This window comes from Anser cygnoides, chromosome 4 (assembly GCF_040182565.1).
Source record: "Anser cygnoides isolate HZ-2024a breed goose chromosome 4, Taihu_goose_T2T_genome, whole genome shotgun sequence".
NCBI lineage: Eukaryota > Metazoa > Chordata > Aves > Anseriformes > Anatidae > Anser > Anser cygnoides.
In genome coordinates, this window is record NC_089876.1 from 63,916,789 (window position 1) to 63,941,239 (window position 24,451).

At 44.4% G+C, this 24,451-nt stretch overlaps 1 protein-coding gene across 1 annotated transcript in view; it reads right to left on the reverse strand.

Moving 5' to 3' along the window:
* Window positions 1–19,013, reverse strand: part of FRAS1 (Fraser extracellular matrix complex subunit 1) — a 160,441-nt gene extending 141,428 nt beyond the window's left edge. The window contains exons 1-2 of the mRNA XM_048049754.2: window positions 18,802–19,013; window positions 15,548–15,579 (exon numbers count right to left, since the gene is read on the reverse strand). Coding sequence (XP_047905711.2) covers window positions 15,548–15,579; window positions 18,802–18,859 — 90 coding nt within the window. The 5' untranslated portion in view covers window positions 18,860–19,013. The remainder of the gene's footprint in view (window positions 1–15,547; window positions 15,580–18,801) is intronic.
* Window positions 19,014–24,451: the final 5,438 nt, after the last annotated feature.

The window sequence follows — 24,451 nt, forward strand, 5'->3', positions numbered from 1 at the left end:
GTTCCCACAGAAGCCGGAGGCAAAGCACGGATGGATTTCCAACACTCAAAGTGCCTGGAAAGGCAAAGATAATCATGTTTGATTAGAGTGGAACCTACTGCAGAAACGTGCACGGAGCACAGCAAATTCCCAGCCACAAGAACCCCAGCAGGACACGGACTGGTGAGTGCACCGGGGTATGTGAAGGGAGAGCTTCAAGAACCACCCAGCCGTGCTCTAAGGGCTCCCCTACTCCAGCGCTGAGCCGCCTCAGCAAGGATGTCTGGACGGCAGAGCACGCTGTGCAGCACACGCCGCCAGCTCCAGCGCTGATGCCGAGCACGGAGTAACTCGGATCTCAATGTGCACCAGTAACTCACAGAGCACACTACAAAAGGCAGTGGGGTAACACCCACAAGCACCTCCTGGGGGGTCCAGCCCTCAGCTCTTCATCCACACACAACCTCCAGCACCCCTTGTCTAATGCCAGTGTCTGTGTTGCTCCACCTGGCTTAACCTCGAGCTTTCAGACACCCTGAGTACCAAGGAATGCCCACAAAAGGATACGAGCTCTATGCTCTGCCCAGCAGTCTGTTAACACCCACGTAACAACCGCTTTTGTGGTCAGGAGGTGACAAAATGAAGGATTACCCCTAAAGAGGGTCTTTCCATGACACACAGAAGAAACACAGCGCTGAGTGGTTGAACAAAATAACGAGTCGTCCCACACCTACCAGCTAAGCTTCAGAGCTGGTACCTTCATATGCCCAGAGACAGCAAACAGCACCGAGAGGGAAGGGACAAGTCACTGAGTAACTTCTCTCCTCCCTCCCACCAGGGCAGATCTAAAAGACGGATGGATCTGGTAGCCTCTAAGATTGTTACTGTTATCTTGCAGGCACATCTGCAGTTGACCACTTACTCATATCCATTGCTAAATCATTTCTTTGTCTGAAGGTGTGTGCGCTTGGCTCAAAGCAAGGAGCCAAAACCTCACGAATGGGGCCAAGATGAGGAAAGAACATGGGACAGAGAAGCCCAAATCTCTTACAAGTAAAGTTAAAAGGCAACCCCGTGCTTACTAAACACGAACTGATAAACTGGTTCCCATTTTGCAGCCTTATTTCAAGTGCTAAATAAGCTCAGTGGCTCGAAGGCTGACTGCCAGCGTTAGGGTCAAATGCTCAGCTGGTGAAATGCCCGGCCCCACGGACATCAAAGCAGCTGAAGCCATTTACAGTAGCAGAGGACCCAGGCCTGTAAAGCAGAACAGTATGGGAATTTGGGCTCCCCAAAATAGAAATACTGATCAGGTTTCCATAAGGCAACTCTGGCCACACCTCTGGATTCTCTGCAACACTGCAAAGTGTCAAGTCTACAGTCACCACCTCCATCACACTGGCACCGCTTTCCAGGGAGTGAAAGATTAAGAAAGAGATCAGCTCTCCATACCAGCCGGGCAGATACTTCTTGGCTTTCCGACCAGCGATCCTCACACAACCCCCCGCTCTATCTCGCCACTCAGACATTGCTGTCAACACGGTTGCAGAGAGCTCAGAGAGCTTTCCAAACATGAATGCCAACAAATCACAGCTGTGTCACTTCCACATCGCTTTGCAGTCAAGGGTCAGGGTAAGCCCCTAACAAAAACAGCCCAATTTCACAGTGGAAGAGTGAGGATCGGAAAGCATCCCCTGCACACAATACTACAACGCCCTGAAGAGGAAAAAGGAGCCATGGCCCACAAAACTGAAGGGGAAAACCAAGCAAACAAACACCCAGCCGTGCTGAACTCAGCCCACTTGTGGATTTACTTGCACAGAACGCCCCAAAAAGTAGACAACTGCAAACAGAAAGAAAAAACCGTCTTCAGCAAAATCAAAGCTGCCAGATACACCCTCCTCTGCGGTACGGGAAAACAAGAGGTTATAAGCAGAGCTGCCTGGAACTACGTGTAAGCTGAAACGTGGCTCTGTTTTTACAGCTCTCATAGCTGACTGATGCTGTCTTCATCACAGAAAAGCACAGCGGTGACACTTATGGCACTCTAATTATATTAAATATCTAAAGCCTTTAAAATATTGGTGTATCATCTAAAGGGGGAAAGGCTCAATTACCGAGAGTATTTTTTCTATTTCATCTAACAGAGAATAACTGTTAAGAGGTTGTTGTACAAGATGTGATGGATTTAGCCAGATGCTCTCATTATTTTTACTGCAGTGCTTGAAAAAAACAGCTTCTATAAATACACTAAAAAGCCAATGAATTACAGAAGCATGAAATGACTTCAGTGAGGTTAAAAAATTGTTGGCATCATACAGAAAGCACTGAAAATATTATGTTTAGAGACCTCAGCGTAGCTCTTAGAGACAGCACTGCTGATTTTAACAAGGAGGTTACTTATCGAAGCTGCAATATGAGCAACGCTCATCTCCTCAGCGTGAACGTGGGGATTTCTCAGCTAGTTCTAGAGGCTAAAGAAGGCATCTGGGTAAACGGGTTGCTGAGTGAAGGAAATGACCTCGAAGATCAGATCAGCCCCTTGCTGGTACCTGCAGAACAAAATGCATATTCACACACAAGACTAAAAGGAGGGAAATGATCAGATATTAACAAATTGCTGTGGGCCACTGTGCTAGACTTTCTTATAAGCAAAGGCTCTAGCAATCCACACCTCACGTATCACAGTGTTACGGTTCTAAGACGAAACACCTTGTAGCAGGGAGGCTGAGTCCAGTTTCCAAATCACAGCTGCCTGCATCCTGCATATCCATAACAGAGCCACAAGCTCAAAAGCACCAACTGTTACCTGCAGATACCCAAGCAGTGGAAGTCCAGCAAAAATATTCTGTGTGGAAGGCACCATTCCTAGTTTGTTTCTGATGCAAACGCTTCCTATTTTTATCAGGGAAATCAACGTCAAAATAATAATTAAACAAAAAAAAAGGCTGAGGAGAAGGCTCCACACTACAAATCAATAAATAATGCTTCTGACAGCCCAGCCCCAGGAACGTTCACCACAACACATCGAGCACCCACAGCCACCTATTACTAAACAGAAATGCCATGCCAAGGGGGTAACTGGACAAGCCAGAGTATGCTAATCCCAGCAGAAAAAGCAGTTTAACTGCACAGCCCCCTCCTAGGATGCCAAATATCGCGGATAATACCTTTTCCTAGGGATTTCAAGAGGCTTGTCTCTGATCTCTGATATTTCCTGCCTGAAGCAAGGAGAAGTGATACTCTTAGATCTTGTCAGCTTAGATCTTGGCCTCAAAAAGAAAAGTATCTATGGTAAGTCCAGCACACTGCTCTCCAACGCCTGAGATCCTGAGGTCTCATGATTCTTCTACAGCCAGCAAATCCTTCTGAAACTCACAGGAAAGGATCCCACGGCCTTGTGGAGTCAGGCTGCTGCTGTAATGACAGAGCAGACTGGACAGCACAAATAGAAACCCTATGCTGCAATACCAAAGGACAGACACAGGGCTGTCAAGCTGTCTGTTAAGCCACGTCTTCAGAAAGAAAAGGTAGATCAGTGCTGTGTTAAGTCATATCTGATAAATCAAAATATCAACGGACCGGACAGACAGGAAAAAAGGACCATTACAGAGGTAAATGCTGTTAAACTCAGTTCTACTTCTACCATGCCAATGTGTCGCAGCTATCTTGGGCCACCATGGGTACACCCTTAGTCTACCTGGTCAGTCACACATCATGCGCACGGGATCACTTACTGGATTACAGTCAAACATTGGAAAACCTGCTAGGAAGTAAAATTACGCTTTTTTTTTTTTTTAATATAGTAAAACAATACGTTGTAGTCATGCCCAAACCTCTGCAGTTGCAAGATCTACTACTGCCAGATAATGGGGCTGATAGCTGCATTCATTGTGGCTACAACCATGGGGTCTTCACAGGAAACCTCCATCCACGTCGCGTTACATATCGTGCTGCCACCTTCAACTTGCCCAGTGTAAGCAGGAGCACGATGAGAGCATTCTGCTTAGCCAGATAAGGTACAGACCGGCGCCAGGACACAGCATTCAAGTATGGAACATGCCTTTGATGAAACACTGCACTAACAGAGAAGAGACAAAGGTCTGCAGCTCTCCAGGACCACCCTTGCCTTTTCCCTCTCACAGGAAACGAGAATTGCCTTCCTATTTAAAATCCTGCTGAGCCAAAGCCCAGCTCCTTTTGCTAGAGCACTCTTTAACCATGCCATTTTGCTTCCAGAACACCTTACCTACTACTCCTTTTGACGCTCTGCCTGCAGTTTCCTAGCAGAAAAGCCAAGACGTCCCTGATAATGTTTACATTCTCAGAAGTCTGCAATGTAAGATTCCCCACTACTTCAGCCTGACAGCACCGAGTTTCCCCGATGCAAACACAGTCCACTTGTGATGACAGACAAGTCACCTGCACTAAAGACACGTGCAAAGTGCTCATGGGCAGAGGGAGCACATCCCGAGCCTGAAGGTTTTAAGTCCCTCTTGCTCTGTAACACTGCATTTCAGTATTTCTCTGGACTGTAAGCAAGCTTTGCTGGTAATAAGCACATAAAGAAATTTCACTTCATCTACCTAGGCAATGTAAACTTAAAGTCTGGGACAAATTCTGCTCAATTTGTATTTGATTGTAACTCAGTTAGCTCCGTATTATCTCATAGGATGTCTCCAGATGTCTCTGAAAGTAACGTATTCGTCTTTGTTTTGTCCTAAGGATTTCATTACATTTTAAACAGATTTTCATTAGCTTTCTTGTTTCATTCTAGGGAATCTATGTAGTAAATAAACTATGGAAAAGAGACTTAAGAATTACTCCTTGGTCACTCAATGGAAGCACATAATTCACTTTTGTTTCAGAAAGTTTCCCACAGGAGGAGACTGGGGCACTGTCAGCTTCACTGAGGAGCTCAGGTAGAAAGGAGTGGGCACAGTTTTCAAGTGCATCTCAGTTAAGGTCCAACCCAGGTTTTCAAAATGGAACATTTCTCAAATTCTGGTTCTTTACATCACATTAAAACACCCGTGGAATAAAAATGTAGCAAGTGATGTTTATTCTGTAATATCGAGAATTTAACTGTAAATTAACTCCTTAAATGCTAAAGAAAATAAGGTCTTTACATATATAGAAGAGTCTATAAAACTGCTAGCAATGCGGAAAAGAAACTGCTAACAAGTTTGCTCATGTTTTCACCTGAAGCCGCTCTACCAGACTCAGTGCATGCCAGGATTTACTGCACCCACCAGCTCAGAACCGGCCATTAGTGTGTCAATGGTGACAGCTCTGTCTAAATCAGGGCAGGTATGAAGTTCCTAACGAAACAACTGACCCTGTACTTCCTCTGATATCCATGAACCACAAAAGACACAACCTACACCGTATCAGGTAAGTTGTAACTTTGGTCTGGTGCTGGCTAAGCACCCAAAAACAACCATTCCAACATGACTGTGACCACATCCATTAATGCAGAACAGCAGCTGAGTTCTCAGAAAACAAAAAGGTTTTATTTTTCAGGGACACCACATTCCCATTAGAAATCGTAAGATTTCAAGTTTGATAACTAAGATAAATGGGTATGCATATAGCTGCAAGGTCCAAAAATCCCTATCTTTGTCATCTCGCTACAATACCTTAACTTCAGCTCCCACTGATGTCACTGGAAATTTATGTTCAATATGAACTTATACGGATGAAACAAATTACAATTTTCTAATGTTGAGCTTGCACGTAGTTTAATATTCACCTCCGTAAAACACACACAAAGCACTTTATGAAACTTGGTTTCTCTTGAGCAAGGAAACATCTGGTTCAAAATTCTGCAAATTAATACAGGAAGAAATAGGTCGTGTTTGTGATTTCTCATCTGGGAGAGGAGGGGGGGCTTTTTTTTTTTCTTACAGATCCTCAGAAACAGTTAAGGATCTCTGAAAATGCCGAGGACTCTCCTTTAGGCACAGCATTCCAGCTGGTAATACCAAGATACTTCTGAGGCCAAGCTCACAGGGTGAGAGGATTAATTACCGAATGATTCTGAAGTAGTTATAATGATTACGGAATAGGGTAAGCACTGAGTATTTTATTCTAATGGGCCTCCCTAATCTATGGTTCAACAATAAATCACAGCATTAGGAAAACTACAGTGGTCTTCCAATGGAAGTCGGCTGCATATATTTGCACGAAAAGCTATTTAATATGCATGGTAGAAATACAGACATCTCAGCACCATAAACTTCAGTGCATCATAGCATCACATGGCTCTCTAAAGGTATTTTCAAGGTGACAGATCTGAGATGTGGTATAAAAGCAATGCCCCCACCTCGAAGAGTTCTCCATCTAGTATATGGCCTCCTGAAAGCACCAAGGAGTATCTTAGACTCCTTGTGAAACTCATCAGTTACAACAGCAACAGCTGGAGCACAACTGAAACGTCTCAGAGAATGTTTTATCCTGGACAGCTTGGAATCGATTTATTTAATAAGCCTGCGTAACAACTATAATGACAAAGGGATCTCATACTGGCATTTCAGATGGAGACACGAGTTATTCACGGGAAAAAAGAGGAAGAGGAAATGGAGAAAACCAACGTGGAAGATAAAAAATTCAACATGGGACCACTGTCCAGACACAGCAGTCCTATTCTGCTTTATGACTGATTAAAACACTAACAATTTATTTCCAACCACGGAGCAGACTTCACCAGTTCCTCGGAATTTCTTTGCCAAAGATGTTTTGAGTTTGAAGAACAAGGTCTCGAACCCAGCCTCAGCTGGCAAATGTGCAAGCGCAGCCTGGCACCGGCACAGTGCAAAGCTGCCTGTCACAGGAGCAATTTGACATGCGGCATGTAGGAGCAGACACAACTCCCACAAATTCCCCTATCAGCAGCCTTCCTCCACAGCTGTTTCTCTCAGCTGTCTCCCCGAAAGGAGTAAGATATAGGATAAACATCTCTAGGCTCTGCCAGGGCAAGTAGCTCTGCTCTGGCCCCCAAACTACAGAGAGCCAAGTCCTGTTTTTCAATACTGAACACAGATTTTTGCTACCTACATGACTCGAGCTACCCAGATGCAAACCTTGGCCTTAACTGATTTGTGCAGCATTTTGGGAGTCAGTCAAAAAGATCACATCCCAACTACCGTTTATGTATTTGCTGTTACTTGGTGATATACAGACACATCTAAACCGGGCTGTTCCATTTGTCTGACTCGCTCTTGTGCCAGCTGATAGATATCCTACTGCACAGACACAGAGAGCTGTTTATACAGGAGAAATTCACTCTATACTAACAGTTTCTTTTTCATTTATAAACAACACAGTTCGTTTTGAGTTTATTTTTCTGTATGTAAGGAGAAAATTTCTTGCTGATACATATTAGTGACTGCAACATTTCTAAATTCTAAAACTAAAACCAGGATTTTCCTATACCCTTGCAGGAGAAAGGTGCTCGACATCCGCTCACCTTTCATCAGTTGTCTCACAGATTTCATCCAGAAGTTCTTTGGGGGTCATCAAAAACATACAGCGCATTTCTATTAGTTGGTGGCACTCGTATCAAGTGCCAATTATTTTTCAAACTCCTAAAAAAAGATCCTAGCCCAAAAGACCTTGGTATGACGTTCAACGTCATTCAAAAGAAAACTTTGGCGGTTGAGATATAAACCTCTGATAACTAGTATTAAATAGAAATTAAAAGCACTATTGAATCCACGGCTGCTGGGGAAGAAGCACTCAGCTTTGAAAAATTGTGTTGGTGTTTCCAGCACTTTTTACAGATTCTGGATCTGACAAGTCCCTCCAGCAGAAAACCAACATTACAAGGAAACAGCCCAAGTTCCCAGATCATGACAGCCTTCAACGAGATTTGCCCACATATATGGATACAGATATTTCTCTCCAATACAGGACCTTTGTGGTCCTAACACAAACTCATCCGATTTTTTTGCCCCGGCCTCACGCCTTCATTTGTTCTCTCCTAAAGCTGCTGATACACGCACACACTCATAGTGTCAACTCCGCCTCCATAAAATCTTCCCTGGGAATAATCAAAACTATATTGACTTTCTTGTTAAGTTCAAAGACCTTAACAAGTCATCTGATGAACATTAGCGTTACGTCCCAGGAGCACGATTACAGACTTACTAGTCCATAAAACCGACAAGACGACTGCCTCCAGCACTGCGCCCTGCTGGGCTGCTTTCTGCAGCTCAGTCACTGCGCCGAAGAGAGGGGAAACCAGTTTTTCAGTGAGTTGTCCTTTACCATTCAGGAGAGAAAGATGAATATCAAGTGCTGATTGTCTAAAGTCACATTGTGGCACACTTGCCCTCCAAATGATACAATGAGATCCCTTCTGGAGAAGCTGCAATGCCCGACCTGAGCATCTTCTGTTGTCTTCTGCCTGTGCCACACAGACCTGTCACGGCAGGGCACACCTACGCCTGCCCCTGCTAACCCAACCGAGCAGAACCGCCCTGCTCCCACACCTCAGCCACACGGAACACCAATGCCTTCATGTTTGCAAAGGCACTGCCACAGCGGAATAAGTGTACAGGTTTAATGACCACTGCTTGCCATTTCCATTTTTATCATACAGCCCTCTGCAAAACCAGCTTTTTTTCCCCTCCCAACGTTTTCACCAGCTGTGGGACGCCGCTTCCAACCCCAAAGCTGGCACTTGCAGCCCAAAAGTTTTCAGCAGAGGGCCCAAGTTTGGCACACACCCCAACATGACAGGGTCCTCAGCCCCTCAGTTACACGCTGCCTTTGAGACAGGTCCCCAAGTGAAGCAAGCTGTTGCCTTTCTGTAGCTACACTGCTTTGCACTGCCCAGAGGCTTCCCCTTTTAATGCATTATAGCCTTGTTCCACCGGCAGAAACTGATCTCTACCATTTCTTTTACCAGTTAACTGGACATCACAACCCCCATCCTCTAAAGAAAAAAAGCACAGGAACCCTGATTGAGGTTTTGACAGGGTTGAGGAGAGGGAAGGAATGAGGAAACACAACCTGAATTAGTGACCTAGCAAAAAAAAAAAAAAAAAAAAAAAAAATTTTTATGCAGGGAACTTAGGAAGAAAAAGTAAATGACAAATCACAAGGAATTACGTCCTAACCAAGGCTCTTGCAGTGCATACAGAGAGCTGGAAGACGCAATGATTTGTAAAATGTATAAATGCTGGGTAATTGTTGAATTGTTGTACTAGTGAATGAATCCACGAGCAACCCTGCCAAGGCTTCGGCCTATAGCTCCTGTAACTGTGACATTAAATGTTAATCATCTACTTAAGGCAGTGTTCGGGGACGAACAGCCGCCATGCAGGAAGGGCACTGAAGCGGAATATATGGAAGAGGGCAGCTCTTGTAAGGACCCACTCTCCAAACCCAGCTGGTCTGAGATCTCCTCCCACGACGCAGCACAGGGAGAGGAGCCCGGGCGGAGATGACAACAAGCAGCAGACCCTCAGAGCTTCAAGGAAAGAAAAACTACAAGCTGCAGAGAGTCACCAAGCCCTGGGTCCCCCCCTTCAGCTCTTCCTGCACCCAGTACAGGACAACATCCAGGCAGCTGTTAACAAGGCTCACAGCCTCCAGGTTGCCCTTTATTCGCGTTGTGAAAGGACCTTCAGGTGCAAGTGGGGGTAGTTGCTGGTTTCTCTGATGTTAGAAACCCAACACCCAGCACCTCCCCACCACAGGGGTTTTTAATTGAAGGGATAACAGTGGGAGGGGGTTAAGGCTCCACCTGATTTCTTCACAGAGATAAAAAAAGAAAAAGCAACTGGAAAAGGAAGTGATGGGCCAGCTATGCTGCTTGTCTTTATGCATGATGTACAACCCAATATATTGCAAGACAAAAGTGAAGTACGCCCAGGCTGAGGCTTATACTATGTGGTGCTTAGTATTCAGAACGAGTTTAGTTTCAAGTGCCTACAAAAAAAAACACAAAACATGATAATGCTGGAAGATAGCAGGGCTCAGCTATGCTGCTCGTGTTCTTTCCTTGTAAAATTGGTGTTTGCATTCTTAGTCCCCAAAAAATGACTTTTACATGCCTTCTGAATGAGAACCACTACAATATAAAAGAGTTATTACATAATACTAAGATGTGAGCCTTGATCCACCAAGTAATAACTCTTTACTGATTAAAAGACAAGATTTCACTACATCCTCAGGAGAATAATCATCTTTCATAAAAGCTTCTTTTACCTCGTGCCATAAAAAAGGAGCCTGCCCCCATCCCCCTGCCTTATGCTATTATTTTAAGGAACACAGAGAACACAGCCAGCATCTGTTTTATTCAAAAACAAATTTCATGCAAATATTTGCCTTTTATTTTTGATCTTCAGTTGATCTCAGCTTTCTGGAAGTCATTTCCTATGTGCAAAGTGTCTCATCAATAAGCCTTAACGACATACAAGTCATGTAAATCAAGAGGCTTATTTGCTATCACCTTGCACGCCCATTTACAGGCATACAATGGGAGAACAAATTGGATATTAAGCACTACACATAGGACATTGTGTTATGTATTTGCACTAAGATGTGAGGCTGCACAATGGCACTGCAGGATCAGGCCCCTGCTACACCAAATTCACCCCCGAATTCCCCTGGCCTTTCCTTTGTTACCTGGGAGAGTCGCAGTATCTCACTGTACCTGTTCAATAAATAAAATTCCTCCATATATAGGATATCAGTCAGCTCTCATAGCTACGTTTCCACCCTGCAATAGCAGGAAAAAGCTAGCTCAGTCTTGCAAGCCTCCAACACATAGCACATTACCTCCTGAATACCTTCGTTCTCCTTTGCAGAAGAGCAAACTGAGCGCAGGCTGCTCAAAGAGGAACCCCCAGCAAAGCGGGCAGTAGCGTGTTCTGGGCAGCAGTTGCGGGAACATTACACAGAAGGGAGATTCACGCTGCGGTAAACTAGAGTTTATAGACACAAAATGTTATATGCGCATTATAAATAGGAGTTTATAGTTTGCTCCCTGGAGGAGCTGAGGATGTAAACCCCAGGCTAAGTGGTAGCAATTAAATCACATTATTTATAAAAGACATCTTCACTATCTTGAAAGTAAGCAAAACCTTCAACTGAAATCACTGATTCTGATCCCATTTTTTTTCAGTATTTTTTTTTAAGAAGGATAACAAGAGGTTGCTACTTCTTTACCTCGTTGTTACCCTACTGTGTTATGTTCCCTATCCAGAAGTGCTCTGCACCTGCCAAGAATTAATTTTAATAGTCACTTAATTCATTTAAAATAGAAGCTATCCAGAGTGGGAACATTTACTTCAAGTTTGAAGAAACATCACTTTTTATATTTTCCCATTCATTTTTGACTCAAAGCACAGATGGAAACAGAATTAAATTTAAAATGCATACAAAGAGGCTTTCTTTAGAGTTGAAACAATATACTCGTATAACCTTGAGATTTCTAAGTCTGTAATTTTTTTTAAATGATAAAAGAATACTGTTTATTAAGAAAGGTGTTACATGCAATCACTCATGCCAAATTTCTTCAAATTGTTTTATTGCCACAAACTTCCAAACTTTTCACATTAACATCTTCATGAGCATTCCTTTCTTCAGCCACTAGCAGGTAAGAAAACACCCAGCAACAAGCCCCTTCCCTCCTCAGAACTTGAAAGTAGCACTTTGTTTCTCTACTCTGACTACCCTAGCCACTGAAATGAATTAAATAACTCAAACGTAATCCAGTTTCAAAAAAAAAAAAACCACCACACTGGAGCTGAGCAAGAAGTGACCTCTTACACAACACATCTCCATGCCTCCACTTCTGTTTTTGTTTTTGTTTTTTGGGTTTTTTTTTTGATTCCCTCAACTTTTGCTAGCGACCTTGCCTGTTGGTCCAGCTCCTTGCAAGTGTTTCCAGAAAGTTACAACTAAAGCATAGGCTGAGCTGATGGTCAGATTTGAAATGCAGCTGATGGAAGTCGGTATTTATACAACAGATGTTTGCCAACCTGTGATTTTTTTGTGACCTCTCCCATGACTGATTGCAGAGCAGAATTAGAGAGACGAAAAGCTGAATGATCAGAAGAGCTACGACATGGGTTTTTCCCTTTTCCAGAAAGGCGTGTTGTTCTTCTGACTGACTGCTAAACCTAGGTCTCTTCTCTCCAAACATTCAAGTCAATTAAGCCCTTGAATTACCTTGATTCCTTTTTCAGACAGTTCCAAAAGGAAAAAGGGAAGATAAATTTTTGGTAGAAGCACAAGTACAGTACGTGTGGGGGTAAGGTTAGGGCTTTGTATTCCATCTACTTTTCATCCAAACTCCAAGATTAAAAACACATTCTATTTCAAGAAAAGTTGCTTAGCTTCATTGCTGCTTTGTAATGTTAGAAAACCATTGTATGCGTCTCCAGAAATTTCCAAATGAGTTTGTCACTCTCCAAATTCATTCCTGCATCCGTTACCACAAGTGTTGGAGCGGACCACACCTGTGTTTTAACACAACCAAAAGAAAGTTTAGTGGAGATCGCTCAGCTGGACTTGTCCTTCCCTATTGCAAAGTCTACGAGACAGAAAGTGTCATTTATCAAACCACACTTTCCATTTAATCCAACTCCCACCTTAATTCACAGCCCCATTCTTCTCTCATCCTCCCAGGGCTGAGAACTACTCTTGGTACAAGCCAGCTGGAAGAGAGATGCAAACACAGACTTTAACAATACCTCCCCCAAACATTTACCTTCACTGGGGCGTGAAAGTCTCCTCAGCCCACCTACACTACCCTCCAGCGAAGAAAAGCAAGGAACGTGCATTTTCTTCTTTGCTAAATAAAAGCAGCAGCAGCGCCAGCTGTGTGGACCTGAAAACTCCTTCAAAGGTGAAGGAAGAGGGAATAACACAAGCCCCCTCAGCACAGCTGGAAACGAAACAGAGATGTTTTTCCTCAGAGGAAATGCACGAACAGAAGCTGACCCTTGATATACAGCCAGCTAAGTCAGCCAAGCAAGATGCAGAACGCTCTCCTCAGTGTTAACGATTCACGCAGCTCTGCAGCACTTCCATTCACTGTTCTTGAGTGTCTGATTTATGCCCAGAGGATTTTTCAAGTGACTTAAGAGTTCATGTTTGCAGCAGAAGCAAGGCAGCCAAGTGCCATAAAGCAAGACTTGCAGCAACTAGCGTTCCTACAATACCCTAGGAACAGCTCACATACAACTACTTGCACCCAACACACCAAGAAAAGCCCTGAATAACATGAGGCTGAAAGGAAAAACAGTGTTTCTAACCATAATTTTGGATGTAAGAAAATTTCTACAGACATATTTGCAGGGAGGGGGATGAACTGCTCTTTTAGAGCCATGGACACATTGCAAAGCTGCCACTGCAGGCGACAGCCACCAGGAGAGGTTGCAGAGCTTGGCCCGATGCCTTCTCGTCATTCAGAAAAGCTGTCTTCCCTGGAAGTAAATGGTTTGTAAGCAAAGGCACCCAGAAGGCACATTCTTCCTCTGCAACAGATTCTGTCGAGATAAGATCCCTCCTCTGCAGGTTTGCCCTGCCACTGGGATTTCTCCACTGAACATGTTTTTATATGCAGCTCCCCACAGTCGCACACAAACGCTAAAACCACAAAGTTATCCCCCAGCCTGCTCCTCTGCTCCCCTCGGGGCATGCAGCAGCATCACCAGCGAGGAACCCCACAGCCAAATTCTGCTGTCAGCCCCACCTGTGCTCTCACAAGTCGGCCCCCACTGGTGTAAGACTTGCTTTAACCCTGCTGTGGACAACAGCGGAGATGGCCAGCATGGGGAGCTCAAGCCAGCTCCAACGCCGCTGCCTACAGCAGTGCTGAGCGCAGCTCAGCTCCCCTCCAGCCGGGACGTGGCCTGCCCTTGCTTTCCTCTGGCTTTCCAGAGCACAGGCGAAGGCACAGGGAGCTCCTCGGGTACAGACAAAGTCACTCGGGTCTACTCCTGTCACCCACATGCAGCTTGGCCACATGAGGCAAATCCCTCGCATGCTGCTCTGGCAGTGCTGCTCCTTCTAGAGGATAGGAGCTTGTTCGAAGAATGATAAGCTTAAGTCGTTCCAGTTTTACTCTATTATAAATGTCAGAGCAAAAATACTAATGCAAGTGCTGAGCTAAGTTTTACTGCAGAGCAATTCTCTTGTGCAGCTAATGAAAACTAGTACGATTACAGAAATGGTTTCCAAATAAAAAAAATACAAACTTATTAAACACAGATAAAGATGGAGTCAAGGATACGGGGAGCAAGTTCTTTAAATGGGGACATCTAATGTGAAATATCCCCACATGCAAAATTTGTATCACGATATCGCCAAGACCTGCACTAGCATTTCAGACACAGCTGCAGGGGAAGTGGAGAAACAACAGCAAGAAAACACAGAATGCAAAAAAAAAAATTGCAACTGACATCAGTGCGAAGTGGTAACAGATTAAAACCCCTCATTTACCAACCTTTCAGCTCACTGAGCTGCAATGCTCAGAAGAGCGCGATCTGCCATACAACTCATTAAAGTTGGAGCCTAGACAAACTTCCCAATTGCTTCTAACACACTGAAGCTCCACAGTGCATTATTGAGAGAAGCAAACCCGATTAGCCTGACACAGCTTCTCCCCAAGCCACCCACTGAAAACATTCAGATCCAGCAATTTGCACTACATTTCCCTCTCGGGGCAAAAAAAAAAAACTTCCAAGAGCGAGGGTCCAGGTCAGAAGGCTAAAAGCTACACACAGGGGCCATGCTTCTCTGACACGCCACATGTTTGGCTAACTTGCTGGAAGAGAAATGAACACCCAGGTTTTCCCTGGCTGCTGCATGTTGCTTGCCAGACCACAGCAACAGATCCCTGAGCAAGTTGGCTGTGGGGTCGGAGGCAGGTACAGGAGCACTCCAGGAAAGCAAGCTGCTCGGCCTTTCCCTCTCAGCCCAAAGCACCTAAGCAATGCTACCAAGTGTTACTGAACAAAGCAGTTTGTACAAGAATCACAGATTTTGACTATTCATGAAGTTATTTGTAGAATACGTACACATAAAGAGGAAGACACTAAAACAAAATACTTGAAATCAAGAAAGAAGCATCAAGGTACCCAGTACTTACCATAATCAATTGAGAAAAAGTGTTAAATTGCTGCCACTAACAGCTTATATATTTAGGGGGAAAAAAAAAAAACCACAGAACATACCTAGAATCACTGAGACATTTTACAAAAGATTATTTTGTCCTGTCCAGGACCACACACTTATGATTTCTATCTTCCAAGCTGTAAAATCACACACATCCTTCACAAGCTGGACAAATAAGGAGCCCCAGTTAGAAGCAGGCAGAGCTGTACTGACATGGAGAACGGTTGGGTTCACAAAGGCCCAGGGAGAATTGCTGACCTCCCTGAGGGCGATATTTATTTTGCTGTTGTTTTCCTGCAGGCTGAAGGCTGCTCTGCGACCTGCTGCAAGATCAGCCATCCCCAGCAGAGGTGACAAAATCAGCAGTCAGAGTAAAGTTCAACAGCACCTCCTCAAATATTTTCCCCGACATAATACACTGAAGCTTACCTACCTCAAAAACCAAGCCTTGGTAGACACAGGCACCTGTGGGACGACAACAACAACAAAAAAAAGATGGATTAGAAGAAAAAAAAATTACAATCACCAGTCACCTGCCTTATTTTGATCAGGCCAACCCATTCCCACAAGCACCATATACCCCCTCAGATGGGTGACAGATTCCTGCGTTTGGTGCCTCTCATGCAAGGGGTACATCTTCTCTCCCTCTGCTGCCACAGCTGCCTCCTCCAAGGAAAAAGGCCTCACAATATACACATAAGATGAAGCTTACAACGCTATTTCTACTTTGATTCATGGCCTGAGCTCTCGCTGAAATACAGGCAAGCCACTGCTATTCAATGGCAAAATACAACCCTTAAAAATGCAAGGTTACACAGCACTTAAATTGCATGCTATAGAGCAGGCTCTTCTCTGTGCTCCTATAAATCCTTTTACCATCTACAGGAGAAACAAATAAGCACGTGAATATACACATAAAAACGCGATCACTGTGAGAAGAGCAGCCATGAATTCCTGCCCCTAACTCACTCCATGGGCAACGCGTCGCATCTCCCCTGCTGACAGGCTCACGGGACTCCCGCCCTTCAGGCTTCCCACCTGATGCTACTGGGAGAGGGAAAGCTTCTCCAAGCAAGTGACAGAGAGATGCGTGCCCATTCGAGCACACTTTATATATTCTGCTTCAATAAGCCAAATAAGAGGTTAGAAAATAAAGCCATGAATGAGCTCAGTGACACTTCTTCCATTGATTTTCTGGGAAACAGCCCTTCTCAAACAACAGCACGTATCTGTCTACTGTGACAAGAATGTGAAATCAAAAGCAACCCAAGAAACCCAAAGATTAAAAGCAAAGAACGGGAGAAAAGCTGCCTCAAGGGACCACCCAGAGAACTACGAATTTCCTTGTCAAAGAGTGGTTTTTCCCATAAAAAGCAGATTAGACAAATTTGTACAGAAAACCTTGGAGCCGCACTGCTTGAGATTGAGAGCTCCTCCTTCGAGCTGGTCCTCAGCTCAGCTACAAGAGGCTGCAGAGGCACCATCAGGAATTATTTTCCCTTGCCAAAAAGATGAGCCCTAAGAGCCCAGTTGTGTTTCTTTCAAACTCTGCAGGTACCTTTCTACTCATACTGGCACTAGGAAGATCACACATGCAGACTGAGCACGGGAGAGGATGACATGCTGAAACGCCGGGTTTCAATCTCACATCCACTCTGCATTTTCATGGTGGTGCCAAGGTACTCGAGTGCCACTAAGACCCAGTCTCTCAGCAATTACCTATTCATTAATTTACTTGACTTCCATAGCAACCCAGGTTAAGGGAAAAAAAAGACATTACCATATCTAGACTTCATGATACTGCATTTATTTTCATCAAATACCAGTTATTCTCCTGCCCCTCACATCCCTTTTCTCCCCCCCATACTCTTCTTTTGAGAGGAGAGAATAATTTCAAGGTTCATCATCCTCCTGCACCTCAAAATTCAGTGCAAAACGCTACAAGGTCACATATGGTTGGAAGGCATATGAAAAAATAATACTTAACACCAATTATTTAAAGCTGATAAAGCTTGACCATTTTAATCCTGAAAAGGGCTCACTGCCCTTCCTTCTTTACTTAATGACTATCGTTCCTTAAAAGTACGGAAAAAATGACTTAACATCATAAAAAATGAATTATTGTGTCATAGCCTTCACTAAAGACTTGAAGCTCTTAAGAAAGGCGTGTGAGGGGGACACACAAAAAAAAAGTCACTACCATTTCCTATCTCTGCTTCAAAAGGCTGTAATTACATCTGGGGCCCTTTGCGCCAGGCACTGTAAATACCTCGCGAGAGAGTGGTCGTGTGCCAAGGAACTCATCGCCAGGCAGGCATCAGCAGGGATGAGAGAGGCCTTCGAGTCTCTCTCTCTCGGCACTACAGCCTACTCCCTCCGCTGCACCCTCTGCACACAGGCTCACCCCATGTGCAGCTACAAAGCAAACAGAGCTTTGCAGCACCCTGGCTTTCCACACAGCTCCAGGTCACCGGAGTGACAGAGGACTGTTTGCAAAGCTCACCTGAAAGGGTTCCCTCAAAAGAGCATGGTGCCTTCCATACACTGAGCGAGCTATGGAAGAACCCCCCTGACTTTGTCTGGTTACTTGTGCTGGGCATACCAGATACAGGTGGTTGATAGGGTGGTTTTCTGATTTTTTTTTTCTTTTTGAAATGAATCTCTCTGCTCACCAAGTTAATACCCCACATTCACATCTGCCAGTTCCCCCATTCACACACAGACATGGCTACTAACTCCTGCTGTTCGTTAAGACAACTAAAGCAAACATGACACATTACACTGGGAGCTGTACGTGGGGAGTCTGTCACTTCGGGAACCAACAGCCCACAGCCACATGGTCAAAAAGAAAGCCAGAAAACAACCTAAGAGCACGAGTGCAGCCCTGGTACATTGCCAAAATCAAGCTATCAATGACCTTAACCCCTGCACTGACAGCTGTAGTAAGATTAAAAAAAACCTTCGCACTTTTATAAGTCTCTCCAGAACACTTTTTTTTTTTTTAATTCAAGTTACAGAAGCAGTCAGCGGTCAATGCCTTAGCTGCACTCAGAGCAACATCCACGCAACGTTAAGTTTACCTCAGAAATCTCTTAAATCAGTGCAAGGTGATGCTGCTGCCTCCTGTGCGCTCCCCAAAGCCCCTATTATCACTGCCCTAGCACAGCGCAAGCAGATACCCTATGGGCAATGATCTCTACCCTCCCCACTGCCACCAACAGCGGTGACAAGCGGGATGGGACAGGGGCACGAGGGCTCTGCTCAGTCCCTTTCGCACCCAGCCACTGGAAACCCATCGTTTCTTAAAATAAAAAGGACCCTTAAAATAAAAAGGACCCTGGCTTTGGAACCCCCCAGCCTCTTAGTGGATTCTCAGCTGTCCCAAGCCCCCTCCTCACCCTCCATCACCTCAGGTGCCAAGCCTGAGGTGAAACCCACAACCAAGCCCCACGGTGCGCACCCACCGCCCCTCAGCCGCCTGCGGTCCCCCCCCGCGACCATTTTGGGAGCGGGCACAGCCGGCCCGAGCCGGGGGGCAGCCAAAATGGCGGGGGGCGGGAGACGGACCCCCGGCCGGGGAGGGAGGGAGGAAAGGCGCCCCAAAACCCACGGGGCCCGCCTAGTGGGGGCTTCTCCTCAGGGCACCGACCCTCCTCCCCTCAGGGCACCTCCCGGGACGGGACTCACCTGAGGCGGCAGCAGCCAGCGCCGCGCTGAGGAGGCAGAGCGGCGCCCAGGCGCCCATGGCCCCGCCGCGGGCGGAGAGGAGCCCCGGCAGCCCTCGGCAGGTGCCGGGGCAGCTCCTCGGCCCCCGGCCGACCGCCAAACTTTCCCCGCAGACAAAGCGGCCCCGCTCCGCGCCGCCAAAAATGCGCCGCAAGCCGCCCTCCCTCCGCCCGGCCCGGCCCCCGGCCGCGCCTCGCTACCCCCGCCCCCGGCAGCCGCGGCTGAGGAGGCTGGGGCTGCGCCTCTCCTCCTCCTCCTCCTCCTCCTCCTCTTCTTCCTCCCTGCCGGCAGCTGACCGACGCAGGGGGAGCTTGGGGGGCTGCTTGTGCAGCGAGGGGCTGGCGCTCAGAAGTCGACCCCAGGAGCGGGAGGTTTCTCCTTCATTTTGTTCGCGGCTCGCTTTTGCAGGGTAAAAGTCGAAGGGGCACGGTGTTTGCTGGAAGGGACCGAGCCCTGACAGAGGTGCACGCTCAAACCATCTTCCCACCACCGAGTCCAGAGCTCAATACACTTTGCTCCTCACCCATTATATAATTTCCTCTAAAAAAGAAGAATTAACATTAGTGATTACAAACCAAGCACTCAGAACTTCACAGAACCTACCAAGTGCACCATACACCTGAAGTTCAACTCTTCACCGTAGAAGATTTTCTTCTTTTAGGCACTTTCCAACCTCCTGACCACTCATTACGAACTTACTACTTCACACCTCCAGTGCCAAACACGATAGAAGAGACCGGTGCTAATTTCTCCACATGCTTTTGCAATATGAATTGCTTTCTGCAGTAAGTCATGGGATAAAACCTTGTGGCTGGTTTTCTTTAAACCACGGCCATTCAATAACTCTAAGCAAAAACCTAAAATAGGGATGAAATAGAAAATTGATCCTAGTTTTGTTAGGGTATGAATGTAGTCCTCTTCAGTTCGTGTCAACGGACGCGCTTCATGGCTGTATCCTAATCAGCAGGTAGCAGATCCGTCATTTGTACAATGCTGCACTGACGAAGTCTTTTCCTCTTGCTTGCTTTAAACAAAGCTTGTTTGATTAAATGCAAGTACGCCAGCAAATTTAATAGCAATTCCTCATAGTAATTCAATCTGTTCAATTTTGATCACTTTCTAATGAACACTAGTCTCTTGAACTCAGAGTTGGAGGTCATTTTTTTTCAGGACTGGATGCCATTAATTTCTGTAACAACTCTAGCAAGAAATGGGAGAAATAAGATGTACAGCATGGCACCGATCCAAGTTTCAAACTGTAATTTGCATGATGAGTTTGTCACTGCTTTACCAAGTTATTACTCATTAGCTATTAGCAGGAGCTACTTTTTTTTTTTTTTTTTTTTTTTTACAAAAACAGGAGCAGAGAGACTTCATAACCACTGGTACACACACAAAAACACTAATCAAATATTTCATGTTAATTTAGAATAGTGTACAAATTATTAAGGGAATAAACACATACGCCTTAATTCCCTCTTAGTTACTCAAATGAAAAATCAGGACAGCTCGACTGAACTCAAAGGAACACTAGCTAAGCAAAGCAGGTGGAAATAGTAAGAAGAGCCAGGCATTCAGCGTTCATTAACTTTATAGATGTGCAAAGCCCTAGAGATGCCTGCCATGTAGAGGCACTTTTATACCAGGTGCACGTTCAACAAAACGACCAAGTGGAACACTTCTGGTTGTCCTCGTTTTCTGTTAACCAGTGATATAAACTAGGCAACCAAAGACAACGCTGCCAATGTTTGCTCTCCCTATAACCATCTTCCCAAAATGCACAGCCTGTTTCAAATTACTGCTGCAGAGAAGTCTAGCTGTTAACTTTGGATCATCCAAAGCCATGCAGAAACACAGCCTCTGCCATACAAGCATTTCAGTCAGTGCAGGAGAAAAGCCCTAAGATGCAGTAGAATCTAGTAATAAGTTATTTTTGACTGGCACCACTCCACCTACCAGTTGAAAACAACACTTTATCACCTGCTCATGCCCTTGATGAGATTTTAATTCATACCAATCCATTAACGTGAGCAAAATGGGTCTGTCCTTACTACATAATATAGAAAGAAATTGATAGAAAATAAGTGATTACTGAGGAATGGCAAAAGTATTTGGGAGATCAGTCTTGCTAGTCTTTTGCTTTCACAACTATTTTTTCACTGCTGTGCTCAACTGCATACAAGACTTCTGTTCTGCTGTGTCCAGGGGGAGGATGGAGGGTATGCATACAGAGGGAACAGAGAACAAGTTACTTACCTGCAGATTCTTTGATTATTTCATGTTGCCGTCTGTCTTTCCTCAATCATCCTGTCTTTTTACAGTTTGTTGCCCTTTTTCAGCTGCAGCCTCCCCTTCTCTACTTCTCCTACCTTCCTTTCTGCTGTTCTCAGTTTGATTTTCTTTCCCTCTTGCTTTTCTCCCCATCTCCAGTGCTGACCTGCTCATTGTTCCCATGCCACTATCTTGCTTTTGTCATTTCTCCAGCTTCCTTCCAACAGATCCTACAGGACAGCTCACAGTTGCTGACATCTGTGAAGTGACAAGTTTTTGCTCCTTTGGTAAAAAGGCTGTGGCTGTTCTCCATGCCCAAACTGTCACAGAAAAGAAATCAGGTTTAGGAAGGTCAGATCTGCCGTGCTTCCTTGCGCTCCCTGTGTTAGTCATATCTGCCCATTCAGCAGGGTCTCTCTGCTATCAGTGTCATCCCCTCTCTAATACTCTCTATTCCAGCTCTAACATATTCCCACAATCTCCAGCCCTGCTGCTGTGAAGCATTTCGCTCCCTGCTACATCCTGGGTCCTACTACTATGCTATAAGCCTAAATCCTTTAAAAAAAATTAAGCAGGAAATTCAGAATTCAAAGTCAACCAAGGCAGCTCTTTAAGGTGTGTGAGACCAGTCAGCAGGCAAGAGAAGCCAAAGATGCAAGCTGAGCAACAGAAGAAACGTGGCCCTTCGGGGAGTCCATTTCTACACAACACTACGTCACGCCCTCCTACAAGCTCTGGTACAACACAGAGGAACAGCAAAGACTTAAGTCAATTCCTTCTCATCTCACAAATGTATCCAGAGTGAAGGAATACACTTTTCCGGCCAGTATCCATACCTTTTCAGTCACACCAGATCCAAATAAGTGGATTTTCTACCACATTATTTCCCAATTCAGCTGTCAAGGCAGATAAGAGTTACAAGTTTTAACTCACTCTCAAGATTACCATGAAAGTAACTTACTTTAATATTAACACCATTCCAAAGAAGCTGTTAAAGTCAGTCATAGAACTCAAGATGCATAATTGACATGATTTCAAAAATTTAACCATTCCAGAGGAGAATATTCTTCATTAATATCCTGGAAAAGACAACATATTTAAAAGAAAACATACCAAATTTTGCACCAAGGCCTCAAACTGAAAGTTTTGTAAAGCCTTGTCCTTGACATCTTGTTTTTCAAGCCATAATTCAATATAAAACCAGCATTTTTGAGTCTGTTTATGAGTTAACAGCAAACTAAATTACAGAATGAACTTCAGACTATCTAGAGAAATATGAGATTGCACTAAGACTGGAAGTATGCATCTTGCAAAGCAATAACTCAACTGTCAACCACAGCCACATCTCAGAAATGGCAGGACAGAAAGTCACTGAGGTTGAAGGATTTTTTTTTTTTTAAAGCATACTTTATCAAATCTCTAGGCTGAGGTCAATTCCCTGTGCATTTGTGTTTAGGCACTGTTTCTCAATTTGGCATGCAAGTCACTGGCTCAAGTGATTCGGATCAGCCATAACTTATGTCCATGGAAAGCTGGGCATGCACTGGCACATACACACAGAATAGCTTAAGAAACACGTTTCTGAAAAGGACCCATCTCAATCCAGCTCTGTTGGCTGAGGTCTCTTCTCAGGGTTTTTTAAATTGCTTGGAATTTAGCCCACATTGTCCAGACTAAGAAATCTATGGGTTAGGCCTTCCAAAGATTGTGACCTCCATCTAGGAACTCGTTAAATTGAAGCAGACTCAGGTGCAGTCTGAATCAAGTCTTCTAACAAGCCAGGTGCTTTCTGGAACAACTCAAGCAGACAATCATGAAGTGGATTTTTTTTGTGAATTCCCCAACAACAGAAACCCTGGCACCAGTTCTTACAGTTAAAACTTCTCCCAAATGTTACCTGATATAACTATGCATTCCTTCCTGTAAGGGTGCTAAATCTTACTGTCTCAGTAACTGTCTCAGTCTCATAAAAAGTTCTACAGAAATAAACATGTTATACAAAAATATATGTATATTAATTACATTTAATCACATTGAATTTGTAACTTCCAGTCAAACTAGTCACTGCTCTTGTGTGGAAAAAAGTGAAGAGGCCAAAATCTACCCTTTGCACACCTCTTCCTTTCTCCTACTGCTAAGACTTCCAGCAGTAGACTTCCAGAGGGCAGCTCTGAGCAGAGTTTTGCCATACTTGATTTTATTTTATTTATTTTTTTGGCATCTTGGTCTATTTCTGCTCTGTCTTCTCTGAAGATAAGTTGACCTGATGAAGTCAGAGACTAGTGTAATGAATTGACCTTCTTCAATGAAGAACAGTCTCACTACTGTGCTTGCACAGATCAGAGCTTTTTAACACCTCCAGAAAAAAAGCAGCTGGCTTTCTCTATAGAGAAAATTGAGGAGAAAGGAACCAATAGCTACAGGTACGAACAATCCACAAACAAATTATCCCTGTACCTCCTTCCCTTCCCTGGAGTGAAAAAGTGCACATCGGATGCAACTCTCCTAACAAATATTAAATAGCAGACAATTCAGCTCTGATAACAGTGCTTTGCTGAATTCCAGGCAAACCCTGTCAAAATTGAATGAACATCTCAAAAAGTAGATATTTTTCTTGGCACAGAACAATAATGTGCCAGAGGCTGCAACTGTGCCCTAAGTAATTCACAGTTCTCATATGAAAAATAAACAAAAGTGGAATTATGTGGCATAAGCTTTTTGGGAGAGGACTTAAACTCTTTCCCTAACATGTCAAGACACTGTCATTGACTAGAAGCTTTGCCCGACTTTAATGTGTTCAGGGTTGTTTACTGATGGTACTTTTTTACCCAGAAGGATGAAGGATTTACTACTTTAATTAAAAAAAAAAAAAATCTAACCTAAGCTTGAGATAAAGCACTGAAAGGGTTTTATCTGACCAAAGAGAAAACAACTTCCTTTCGTAATATTCTGATGCTGTGATAAAGCTAGGAGATGGAGCTTGCTCCCATGCAGCATGAAGCCTGATACACCCTAGCCACCTTTGACTCCTCTGTCTTGCATTTCAGTCACTCTCTTCTCAAAGGTCAGTAAAATTGTCTTGTTGTCATTTTGCTTTTAATAAATACATATATTTAGAGAGGACAGATGTAACTTTAACATGATGCCTTTAAGTCTGTAGCTCACTACACTAGGATACAATGCCTATCCTTGGTTTTAGTTCTAAGATTACCAACTTTTTTCTAGGTAGCACCTTTTCCTTTCAAAGACCTTTGGGAAATGATACCTTGAAGGCCACTGTGACATGCTTTAAGAAGAATCCGCGATCCTGACAGCTATATGTTTAGTGCACATTTCACCT